At 37.2% G+C, this 12,500-nt stretch overlaps 3 protein-coding genes across 4 annotated transcripts in view; 1 reads left to right on the top strand and 2 right to left on the bottom strand.

Moving 5' to 3' along the window:
• LOC138006500 (palmitoyltransferase ZDHHC16-like) overlaps window positions 1-1,079 on the bottom strand; it is a 9,137-nt gene extending 8,058 nt beyond the window's left edge. The window contains exon 1 of one of the 2 annotated variants that reach the window (XM_068852863.1): window positions 919-1,079. In XM_068852863.1, the coding sequence (XP_068708964.1) occupies window positions 919-921 (3 nt within the window). In that variant the 5' untranslated portion in view covers window positions 922-1,079. The remainder of the gene's footprint in view (window positions 1-918) is intronic. The other variant, XM_068852864.1, reaches the window with a different exon arrangement.
• Window positions 1-3,252, top strand: part of LOC138006497 (retinoid-inducible serine carboxypeptidase-like) — a 3,352-nt gene extending 100 nt beyond the window's left edge. Inside the window, exons 1-2 of the mRNA XM_068852860.1 lie at window positions 1-715; window positions 1,913-3,252. The exon at window positions 1-715 is cut by the window's left edge and continues 100 nt beyond it. Coding sequence (XP_068708961.1) covers window positions 316-715; window positions 1,913-2,853 — 1,341 coding nt within the window. The 5' untranslated portion in view covers window positions 1-315 and the 3' untranslated portion in view covers window positions 2,854-3,252. The remainder of the gene's footprint in view (window positions 716-1,912) is intronic.
• Window positions 3,253-4,907: 1,655 nt separating this feature from the next.
• LOC138006498 (palmitoyltransferase ZDHHC16-like) overlaps window positions 4,908-12,500 on the bottom strand; it is an 11,142-nt gene continuing 3,549 nt past the window's right edge. Inside the window, exons 3-10 of the mRNA XM_068852861.1 lie at window positions 12,110-12,161; window positions 11,415-11,463; window positions 10,953-10,981; window positions 9,373-9,506; window positions 8,798-8,869; window positions 7,615-7,821; window positions 6,671-6,741; window positions 4,908-6,353 (exon numbers count right to left, since the gene is read on the bottom strand). Of these exons, the coding sequence (XP_068708962.1) occupies window positions 6,236-6,353; window positions 6,671-6,741; window positions 7,615-7,821; window positions 8,798-8,869; window positions 9,373-9,506; window positions 10,953-10,981; window positions 11,415-11,463; window positions 12,110-12,161 (732 nt within the window). The 3' untranslated portion in view covers window positions 4,908-6,235. The remainder of the gene's footprint in view (window positions 6,354-6,670; window positions 6,742-7,614; window positions 7,822-8,797; window positions 8,870-9,372; window positions 9,507-10,952; window positions 10,982-11,414; window positions 11,464-12,109; window positions 12,162-12,500) is intronic.

Here is a 12,500-nt window from a genome sequence, read left to right as displayed (position 1 = left end):
GGCCTAAAACTTGGAGAAGTGTCTTCTTCATTTATCTTCTACAACATCACGAATTCTTGACTTTTTCCACTGGATGGTTTTCGATTTAATTTTTTATTGTGTGACAGTGAAAACGATCTATTGTCCTCACTCTCTGACCAACCATGACTGTCTCGTGAGTTCTGACGTTGTCTGCTACACTACTGGTCTCGTGATCCTCATCTTTCGAAATGCCACACCATCTTTGTCGGGGTCGTCACATATCGGACGAGTACTCTTACTTAATCTAATGGTCTACGATTTTTCAAGGATCTAAACAACTGGCGACTGGGAAGAATGGTGGGCATAAGCTTTGTTTCAGCATTTGTCGCTCTTTCCCTTTATTTTGCTGCAGGCACTTCATTTGCAGCTTCCGCATCATTCCCAATACCAGACGAAGATTGGAGTTACGTAAATGTGAGAGAGAACGCCTTTATGTTCTGGTGGCTCTATGGAGCCCAGACAACCGATCCATCTCAGCGCCTGAATAAGCCACTTGTAATGTGGCTCCAAGGTGGCCCTGGAGGATCGTCCACTGGATTTGGAAATTTTGAGGAGCTGGGACCACTAACAGTCGATCTGAAACCGCGCAATACAACTTGGCTTCGAGCTGCCAATGTGCTGTTCGTGGATAATCCAGTTGGAACAGGCTACAGTTACGTTACGGACGTAAGGGCTTTTACAACAAACATAACTGGTGCGTTGAGGCCCATAATTGTTCTCTTCATAAAAATATCACTCATGAGCTTGATTTCCAAGTTTGTTCCTTGCAAGGACAGCGTATAATTAGCTTTGAATAGTTTCGATAAAGATCGATAACATAAATACATGCGAATTTATAAATCGAAACACCTTATTCTTGGGTCGCATGTCACGAAAGTGAAAACATAAATCGCTTACCATTCCATTGAGTCAAGAGATGGAAATGTTACAGAAGAGGAATAAGTAAACAACAGGTCCAAGTCTAAGGGCTGTGCGATATTCCGTACTTAAGTTATTCGGCGAAATTTATTACTCAAATTTTTCGAGTTTAGTATGGAGGCGGCCGGAACTTGTAGAAACATCCGGAATTTAGTTTGGCTGTCTTTAACACTTTCTGCTGTATAATGAGCTAGCAAACATTCGTATAGACACGTCTCCTAGTATATTGGCTGTTTAGGCCACAAAAACACGAGGGAAATCGATGTTTTTATGCAACTGGCGTGTTTTTCGAAAGCCGTCAACAATATATGCCACGCGCTGTAAAAAACTCTGAAATTCAAACTGCTCAATTTTCGAAACGAAGCACGGTACCGAGTTGAAAACATGCAAACAGATATATTTTTAAAACCTCTTGTCGCTGATCAAGATAAAAACTCAAAAGGCTCTTTAGTTTTTTGTGACGTCACGTGCAACCCAAGAATAGGAGCTTCTGTTTTAAATAGCGGGCCATAATTCTGCCAAAACGACGAAGTTTATGCTTTTACTGATGCTGTCACACGTTGACCGCGTAGGTCATGTAAATTCCGCGTGATCTACTGCAAGAAAGTTTCCTAGAGATGTGGTGGGGGGTACTTTGGGGGTTTTAGAAGATGTATGGGAAGGTTACAGAATTTCAGAGAATTGAGTGGACCTCTCCATTCTTCTTACTTTAAAAATGCTTTTATGTGAGCATCATAAAGAAATATTTATTTACGTTTTTACTATATGGGCGCTACAAGTTAAGAGGGAAAAAACTCATTATAGACACACTTGATCTCTTTAAATCAACGCAAGCTCTATACAATGCCATGAATCAGTCAATAACAATGGCTATCAATGGATATTATAATGATTGAAGGTGCAGTCAGGGATGTTGTGAACCAAGTTGTCAGCTTACTGACTCACTGTGATTTTCTTTGCTTTAATTTACTAGGAATAACAGATGACCTTATTGTCCTCTTTAAAGCTTTCCTAGAGACATACACAGTTTTCCAAAATATTCCATTTTACATTTTCTGTGAGTCCTATGGAGGCAAGTATACATCTTCATTTGGTGTGGCATTGTTCAAAGCCATCCAAGCTGGGAGCATCAAGTGTAACTTCAGGGGAGTTGCTCTGGGGGACTCGTGGATATCACCGGTGGATTCTGTATTATCTTGGGGACCTTATCTTTATGCTTTTTCCCAGCTAGATGATAAAGATCTGAAGCAAGTGAACGCGGCAGCTCAAGCTACAGCTGATGCTGTTGCATCTGGTCAGTACGCAAAAGCCACTCAGCTCTGGGATGAAACTGAAAATGTCATTGAAAAGACAACAGACCATGTTGACATTTATAATGTTCTTAAACACTATTCTCCTCCCTTCCCCCAGTTGTCCACAGGTGAGACTACACTTGATAGTTTATATGCTCGTCACGTTGGCCGTCTCTATGAGGACCCTCTAACAGCACTTATGAATGGGCCAATAAGAGATAAGTTAGGTATCATCCCTTGCAACGTTACTTGGGGAGGCCAATCTGCTGATGTCTTCAAGTACCAGTCTGAGGATTTCATGAAACCAGTCATATCCGATGTCAGTGAGCTTTTGCAATATGGAATGAAAGTGGTGATCTATCAAGGTCAATTGGACATTATCTGTAGTACTCTAGGCGCTGAAGTATGGATTGCAAAGCTTGATTGGGATGGGCTTGCAGATTTTCTAAAAACCGACCGAGTGCCACTTTATCCTCCCTCAGGCATGAAAGATAGAAACACCGGGGCATTTTATAAGGCTTACAAGAATTTAGAACTGTATTACATACTGAAGGCAGGGCATATGGTCCCAACTGATAATGGAGAAATGGCTTTGGAAATGGTAAAAAGAATTATTGACTGAGATGTTTCTGCCATGGCGACAAATGCAAAGTGTCGTGTTTGTTAACAACTACCTATTTACAATGACATGCTTATCATTGAAGTTCTTTTTCGGTTAGGTCTCATTGCAAATGTTAATGATTGATAATTTGCAGTCCTCAGGAATAGATGTACGGTGGATGTACATGAAATCTTTGTAACCATAAGGACGTAATCCGTGTTGAAATTAAACGGACTTTTTGACGAAATTAAGCCAAACGCAGGGGCTGGGAACTGACAATCACATCAAACGAATAAAAAAATAAGTACAGCAACTTTAAACATAATTTGAAGGGTTAGAAAGTTTTGAGTAAAAGAGCAAATACAAAAGAAGGCAGGGATGAGCAAAAATGAAGAAGATTAAAATGGATTAAGAATGGAATTAGGGTTTTTGTAAACTGTTTAGCCTAACAGTTTTTCAAAGTTTATCTCTGTTGTTTGTAACTCAGTGCATCAAATAACGGCCGGTCAACGGACAATGTCCGCTCAAAAATAAGTTTTGTCCGGTCAACTCCTTGGGTGGCCGGACATTTTGTCGGGTCGTTTACTCTTCAAAGGAAAACTTAATTTGAAGCTCGTAGTTCTAAATTAGGTTGAACATTATTCACGTTCGTGAAACAAAGAAAAGAAAAGAAAAGCAAAGAAATGAACTGAAGAAAGCAAAAGAAAGATACGAACAGACCACCTTTGACTACAGTAATATTCCCGGTAGTTGCAAGTTTCCGCTTTGTCATCCATCAGTCATGAAAACTGAAACATGGACCCTAGGTCCATAGACCATCCCTGTGGACCCTGGCCATGAACCCTTCATGGAACCGGTCCATGGACTACCCCTGTGAACAACCCCTCATTTTGCAAAGTTATAAGCAGAAAAATCTTAAGACGAAAGAGGAATTAAATCATAACGGCTAGCAGAACCAGGAAGGTAGCTAATAACGGCTTAAGGTGGGAAAACAAATGGATCTGAGCTGATTGAAATTTTAAGAGGTTGAATGAAGTGAAAGAAAGCAGATTATTTCTGGAACACTGACAAACAGTAGGGGACGTCCTACTGTGTCCATATCGTAATTCTAAACTTCAAATTTGAATTTTTATTTTTAAACTACATTTAATATGCACCATATTTTATTTCCCAAAAAATTACTAATCTTTACAAAAAAAATCAAGCACCCAAATAGCCCAAGACATCGATTCGTTCGATGAACAGAGTTTCTACGTTTTTTGAAACGCGAGCATGTTTCCATTGAATTCTTTTTAAACAGCGGAAAAAGGCTTTCAGGTTAAACCCCGTCTTAGTCAAATAGGTAGATAAACTAGAAAAGATGTTTCGGGAAACATGATCAACACTGAGACACCAAAAACAGAAGCTTACAGGAGTTAATGGGTTACAGAAGTTACAGGTAACTCAAATTACGGGGTAACGGAAGGTACGGTAACAGAAATTACGGGGTTACAGAAATTACCGGGCAGAAGCTACATGATAACAGAAATTACGGGGTTACAGAAGTTACAGGATTACAGAAGTTGCGGGATTACAGAAATTGCGGTGATACAGAAATTACGGGATTACAGAAGTTACGGGGTTACAGAAATTACAGAAGTTTCTCCCCTTCTCGGTGGTCTGAGGCCCGTTTCTCGAAAGTCCCGAAACTTTACGGGTCGGGCCATTTTCGGGTGTCACAATTCCCACTGTATCTCAAGAACGGAGAGGAATTAAGTCGTCAAACTTCACAGTCAGTTTGCTCTTTGTTACCTTGAAAACATGTTTAAAGATCGGCGTTCCTGAACAAGGGGTTGGCAGGTTTACAAATGGATTTTCGGGGCCGAAACATTTTCGGGACTTCCGAGAAACGGGCCCCTGGAATGTCAAATCCAACCGGTCAAATCGAAATGGCACATTTCATTTGACCATACACGTCTCGCTGTTTCCACCCAAAACATGCCCAGCATGTGATACTTTGATGGGATCAAAATTACAATATGTTTGCCCAGCTGATTGGGTAAGGTTTGGGCTCATGGAATTTTTGAAAACCAGAGTTTTTGTTGAGTGGCACATGCCCAAAATTTTTACACACAATAATATTGCAAACATGTGATAGAATGGCTGAAAGGGAAGAAACTACAATAGTTCTATATTATTATTTTTTTTCTGCCAGTCAAAGTTTTTATATCAAAATACATTTTTTTTAAACTTTAACTTTATAAGCTGTCTTTTATTAGAAATTAAATGTATTGTATTCTTTCATCAATTAAGAATATATTGGAGATGCCTTTTTTTACACAGGGGATTATTAGTTCAACTATTGCAGGGATCCACCCTCGCAGTCGTCCGGTAGTCCGTTGGACGAGTGATGCTTTAATAAATGTCTTTTTATGAGTGTTATCAAATGTTATAATATAGAATGAACTTCCGATCTGATCGCTTTTCGTTCAATGGAAACTTTCAGAAAATAAGGAATAAACATACAGCTTTCCTCAGCAATGAAATTTCAAGTTTGGGCCCATTTTTGACCACGCTGTATTTTCCATGAAACGATTGCAGGCTCACTTTTCATGTATCTCACCGTCTCTCACCGCATGATTGTTAGCAAGTCATTTGGCAAAGGGCAAAGAGTGACTCGTGGTCTCCGCTGATAATGTGGCGTTTTCATAATAGTTACAAGGTGTTCCGTCACCTCCAGCAAAAAGGAAAGTAAGCGGAGCAGAACCTGCTGCTTACGAACAGGAAAAACAAAGTCTTGGAAGAATACAAAAGAAAGACACTGGACAGGAGAGTCGAAACTTTGGGTATTTGAATCGTAACTTTGTAAGCTACATTCAAGTACGTTTTGCCGTGGCAGATATGGACCACTGTAAATCGGGTTTCTGCGGTGCAAATAACATAATAATCCAGAGTTAAAATTCGTAATTTCTGAGGAGAGTGTAAAATAAGACACAAATGCATGTTCAAGTTACAAGTAATTTTATCGACCATTTTCTATACTTCCGCATTTTTACCCGGGCAACCCAAAATTTGTCCGGGGCATATTATGCCAGGACAAATTTTGGGTTGCCCGGCTGACGACTTAGATAAAAAATGAATGTGGATCCCTGTATTGTGATACATTTCTTAGGTTTAAAAAGCGATTTTCATTATTAAATACCTAGTTAACATAAATATTCAAAAATACACTTAAAAATGCACTTAAAATACGAGTCTGTTTGAAGGAGGAAAAATGATACTGTACAATTGTATGTACCTCCATTTCAACTAACTCAGAACAATCATTCCCTCAACTGAAGGAACTCTTTTGCTTTTATATTAAAATTAATTTTTGTTCTAACTGGCACATAGTAAAATACACTTGGACATAGCAAATATTATTTTAAACAAAATGCAATTTCCCTTTTGCATCATCTTTGAGTACTTCCGGTAATGGTGCCCAAGTGATGCCATCACCAAATGGAGGATGAGATGAAGGCAGAAGAAGGTGCAGCCACGACCTGTAGAGAATACCAAAGCAATATTAGTTCATTCTAGAATGTTCATGGGCCGATGTTCCAAAAACGAGGGTGAGGTCAAGGGCAAGGGTTAGGGTTAGGGTTAGCGTAATCTACATTTAGGTCAGCTAACCTATGTAGGTCTAGGTTAGGCTAACCCTAACCTCAGTCGCATCTTCGTTTTAGCAAAGCCAGTTCATAGGTTGTGGTTCACATTTTAGGAAGCAGGGTAAATTATATGGACATTGCACATGTAAGTTGATTCCTGTACTACATTAAAGTTATTTTCAGATGGCACTAACATAAAATAGTTGACTAACCTTCCATCCACCAGCCCCAGAAGCATTCTCCAGTTACTCAAAATGCCATAATCATAAGGGTTCCTAAAAACCTGAAATTAAAGAAAAATATTAATAGAATCACTCCTATTGATGAGTGTTAATTTTTTGCCCAGATTTTCCTTCATCCTGCTTCAATGTCAGATGTGTTTAATAAGTGGGGAGGGGCGAAATAATTAACAACATCTGCTTCTACTTCAAAAACTATTTTCCTTTCAAGCACCCCTTAAAAGATTTTTTTATTTAATTACCGTTATCATTATCCAAAAGGTCTAGATAGCAGCAACAATATAGATAGTAGTATAAACATAACAACATTCTTTAATTTTCCAGACATGTTTTGGCGGTACATCCATCATCTTCAGTGTTACATATTTTGACATATTCAACGACGATTTCAAAATATGTAACACTGAAGATGACAGATGTACCGTCAAAACATGTCTGGAAAATTAAAGAAATTTGTTATGTTTATACGACTAGTTATCATTATATTATTATTATTATTATTATGTGTCCCAAATCACAGCAATATCATGCTGGAAGTTCTGGCGCAAGGTGCAACAAGCAGCCTCAGCAATCCAAAACTTGTCTCAGGATCCGGGCTGAGCCCAACAGCACGGTCTTCTGCATTGTGTGGGTCTGAAGCCCAACATGGATATCCTCTAGGTATAAATTTCCAGTCTGTCTGTATAGGTCCCCAATGCTCCTATAACAATTATTATTATTATTATTATTATTATTATTATTATTATTATTATTATTATTATTATTATTATTATTATTATTATTATTCCATTTAACATAATGTTATTATTGTTAAGCACGGTAAGTAAAAACTCATTCCTTGGTTAACACAAGCAGTTCATGATCAATAAAAGAAAAACTATCAACAGGAATTAAAAAAAAAAAAAATTTGCACCCACCAAGCCTTGTTTCCTTAACTTTTTGGCATCTTCCTTATTGATGTGCCATTCGATTGATGTCTCACCAGAGCTGATCAGTCTAAAGTGCCATGCAGTTAAAATTCCAAGAGATATGGTGACAGCAGAGCAAAGCATGAAAACAAATAGAATACAGCGACGCTCAGACTGTGACCCACTGTCTTCTTTTGAGGGAAGGTAAATGTCTAGCTGAAGCAATTAAAGAACAAGAAAATAATAATCAAATAGGAACATACTGTAAAAGTGTTGTGTCTTGTTTTATGAAGTTTTAGTCTACAGTAAATTTTATTGTTTACAGTAATGTGTCACTTAAGTTGGTTGGTACATGTACATAATTTTATACTGAAATTTATCAGGAGCAGGCCCCGGATTTTTCTTTTGAGGGAGAGCTGTCTGCTGACGTTTTTTTTCCCTTGCAGACCACCAGTTGTATGAGAAAGCCACAGGTCATCTCAGGGGGGAGGTGGCACACCCCCCGCACCCTCCCCCTAGATCCTCCCCTGATTAATTTTATTACTGGTAGTGCTTTGATATTTGTATATTAGCTAATCACATGATTTCGAGGCCAATTTGGAATAAAAGACGAACAAAATTGCACAAGTTTGTAGGGCGAGTGCAATTTGCAGTCTTTTAAAACATTAACACAAGTACTTAATATTTATTCTAAATTATGGGACCTTTGCAGCTGACGATCACATGGTACAAAAACTGTCATTAAGCTAGAGAGCAAATTGCTCACTGGGACACCTAAAACAAAGCAACTTAATTTAAATTTTCTTTGTCTTAGATTTGCTCTCCAGTGTGGCAGGTTTTGTACCTTGTCATCGACAGCTGCAAAGGGCCCATTGCATGAGAAAAATCGTGCAAGTTTTATTAATAATAAATTATGTCATGTGCAAAAATCTTACCCAAAATTTCAACTATCTGCACTAATTTCACTTTTCTGCACACTGTTTGGGATTTATTGACGTGCTCTCAGCCAAACAACATCCTGGAATTTTTGCCTGTACATGTACAGCAGTTATACATGTAATATACTACATTGTACTAACTTAAAGACAAAATCATTGATACATTTTGATATTTCAATTGTTTATTTTGTTTTCTCAATGCTCAACGAACTACCGGTAGTGTAGGTGTTAGTCTATTAATTTTATAAACTCACCTTGAGTTTGTTAGCTAATGCTGATGAATTCTGCATTTTTACTATATCTGAGCTTCTGTTGAATGTGTCATTCTGTTGATAAATAAAAGCAACAGTAATATGACATATATAGTTGGATGTGAGCCTCAAAGTACTTCAACATTACGATGTATTATTGTTATTATGGAGAATTCTCCTGTTGAGGAGGATGTTACTGTTATCCTAAAGTATAGCCTACACAGTGATTAAACACCCTCTATAAAGAAAGCTGAAGGCAGTGAATGCACCAGGAATTGTCACCACTCAAGATGTGTAAGCAAATTGTGCATTCATAATCATAAGACAGTCTCAAAGGAAATGGTTGTTTGCGTTTTCTTTTCAGTCACAAGTGTACAAATGGTAACTTTTAAATGGAATAATTCCCCCAAAGGATCATCCTTGGGTTAACTGTATTGAGAAAACAACCAGCCGAAGAATGTGGGTGGTTTTGAAAGATGACCAATGAAAAAGTCACTAATTTTGATAATGATATTTTTCATTTTGGCTCTTTGGTCGCATTAATGCAACAGTGTAACAATCAATAAATTAACACTTACCCAGTCATATGTGAAATGTCTGATAAAGAGATTTCTGGAAGATATGGTGACATAAAGAGTTCCCAAACACATAAATGTGCAAAATGATATAAAATACTTGTGGTTAAAATGACCAACGCAGTTATTAATCCATGCTATCAGCAATTTAGGGTTAAGGAAACTAAAATTAAAATTAACATTGTCAGCAATATACAATTATAATAATAACTGCTTCTGAACACATATACAGGCTTCTTACCACAGTCAAGGTAAAATATCCAGCAATACAGTAATAATAAATGAACTTATTGCTTGCGCCTGCTTCTCAACAAATGAGAGGCTCTTCATTAAAGTGTTGCATTTAGAAACCTGTCTCCAAACTAAAGTTCTCCAATTATATGTACAACATCAAAAGTAAGTAGCCCGAGTCATTTTTTAAAGAGCCCAGAAAAAAAACATATGGACATAGCATTTCCATATTGGGAATCACCTTGCGACCCAGGCTCCGTGCGCTACCAGGAAGTAACGCAATGAAAGCCTTTAGCAGTATGACCATGTTGACAAGTTAAAGAGTCGTTTTTTTGTGGAATTTGCTTACTAGATGCCGTTCTCTCCAACCATACATGTAGCTTTTTTCATCGTATAATCTCCAGCTGGGATCAAATTTACAAGAAAGTGAAGATGAATAACCTTCAGTTGTGATACAAAAGTTAGGCGCCTGTTCCGGCTACTCGTTCAGAAATTTGGTCACCTGCACTCGCAAATAAGGCGTGACTGGGCAACTGTTCGACAGCAACCTTGTCAAAATTTTAATGCATCCCAGGATGCAAAGCACTTCTTAAATTGCTCACTCCACTTGCTTTGATTTGTAAGTATATTCTGTTCTTTGGGCAAGTCACATCCAAAAAGATAAATTAATCATAAATAATGAAGTCAAGTATTAATGTAGTGGTCGCCATATTTCGATTTAGCCATGCAAAGGAGACTGGTGAAAATGACTAAACATCCGGGAAACTTAATTGAGATCCTGCCATTTTGTTTGCTTCCTGAAAAGGAACTGAGAAATGTTGAAGACATGGTAATTTTTTACTAGATATAATTTGGCTAAAATTGGCTGAAAGAGTTTGGATGGTTGCAAACAAGGAATTTAGGTGATAAGTATGATTTGTAAGGACCAGGTAAAAGCTGGAAAGAAAAACTCACCTACGACTGGATGCAAAAATTTCCAGCAATCAGCACTTGTATGGTACATGAATCAGGTGGTTCACAAAAGTACAGCAGCAGTATTGCTCAGTCTCAAGAAGAGCTCAAAGCTGCCCGTGACAATGCTGGATAGGAATGCCTCAGTGATACAGAACTTGAGAAAAAGATCAGAAAGTTGGTTACTCTAGCTGAAACTCTTTCTCATAACTTAAACAAAAATTTCTTCCTCACAGAGGGTCACCAAGATTTCAGGACCCCCAAAAAATGCTTGAGACCCCAATTTGGCCAGACATGCGGGTCCCAGGACCCAGAATGAAAAAAAATACTAGTGCCAGAATAGAGATGTTGATTTACTAAAAGTAAACCTTTGAAAGTTACAGTTACAATTTCAAGGATACGGCAGTGGTGGTCCATCTTTAAAATACACCTTTAAATGAACAAAATTAATGAACAAATTGTTACGTTTACTTAATAATATTAATAAATTATTATCATCTTTAGAATTGACGGTATTTGCCCAGTACAAAATGTTAACATTTAAATGAATAGAGTTTCAACAAACTGGAAGAAGCACCTTTTTTATGTGTCAGCACAATGGTATTTTCAGCTAGCTGACTAACTGAATTTAACCCTCCAGTTTAGATCACTTTCGCTCAACAAACTCAGCTATGAAACCAGGTGAGAACTAGTCCTGGGTACACCACAGATTGTTATTTTTCAACACATTAACACGTGCAAGTACCAGTAGGTAGTTCCATTTTCAAACTCAATATAAAACATTTAGCTTGTTTATTGTAAGACACTGATTAATGTTTCAGCTATAAAGAACAATTTAATTTAAAAAAAATTATTGATCTCACCTCTTGCACACAGAACAGTGGTGGCTCCTAGGTGGTTTAACTTTAATACCTAGAAGAAATCACTTTTTCAATTATGTCAGATCTCCAAAAGATAATTATATGCACAATGGTTGAATCCAGTGGATAATGATTGTTATATTTTTAAATGACAAAAATATGAATCAAATTTCCTTGATAATAACTATAATTATATTAATATAGCATAAAATCATATTGTATGAATGTTTCCAAGTTTTAGAAATGGCATCCCAGTTCCATACATTAAGAATTGCGCTGAAGAGTACAACTGTAACCATAACAGTACACATTATTATTGTAAGTAATTATTATTGTAAGTAATTATTTCTGCTGACAACATACAAGTCTTGACTTGTGAGCAGATGTTAAACATAGCTTTGAGATTTTTTCCTCAGACAGTGGGCCTAAAGTTGACTGCCTGTTTTACATGACTGTATAATATTATAATAATATTATGCCTAATTTAAATACATTTAAAATTAAGACATGATATTTCTGTCAGAAGTCTTTTGTGTAGAATGTTGTATACCCTCGCATCATTTTTAAAGTCACCTACTACAGTTGAAATGTTGGATATTACATTGGAAACTAATAAATTCTGTCATTCATCAAAGCATCAGTTTTTCAAATGCATCCCTACTGTACTTGCTTCCAGTATTTTTTTTTTCAAAACTTACATTTTCTACAAATCTGAAATTTCCCATTTTGAACATCCTCAGAGTTTGAATCCTAAAATAAGTTCAAAATAATGTTTCACAGATAAACCTTACAAGGGTTGGATGAAATACCAATGTCTTACTGTCAGTAATAGTTCAATTATAGCTTCAGACACATGAAGTCTGAATGTACATTAATTTTGTTAAGCCAGGGTCATATTGTAGGCATCTGCTTTGTCATGCAGCTTGCCTGCATTTTGCTAGCAACACCTCTGTCTCCTCTAGCATCTTCACCCATCTGTCTCCCAAGATTTCTTCTACCCATTGTATATTGAAGACCACTGTTACAGTAGGTACCTGTTAACTGTGGCTTGAATGCAAAGATAACTGGTTTTTGAAAAAAAAAAAGTTC

The sequence above is a fragment of the Montipora foliosa genome, chromosome 6, assembly GCF_036669935.1.
Source record: "Montipora foliosa isolate CH-2021 chromosome 6, ASM3666993v2, whole genome shotgun sequence".
NCBI lineage: Eukaryota > Metazoa > Cnidaria > Anthozoa > Scleractinia > Acroporidae > Montipora > Montipora foliosa.
This window is presented reverse-complemented; position numbering and strand designations above follow the sequence as displayed.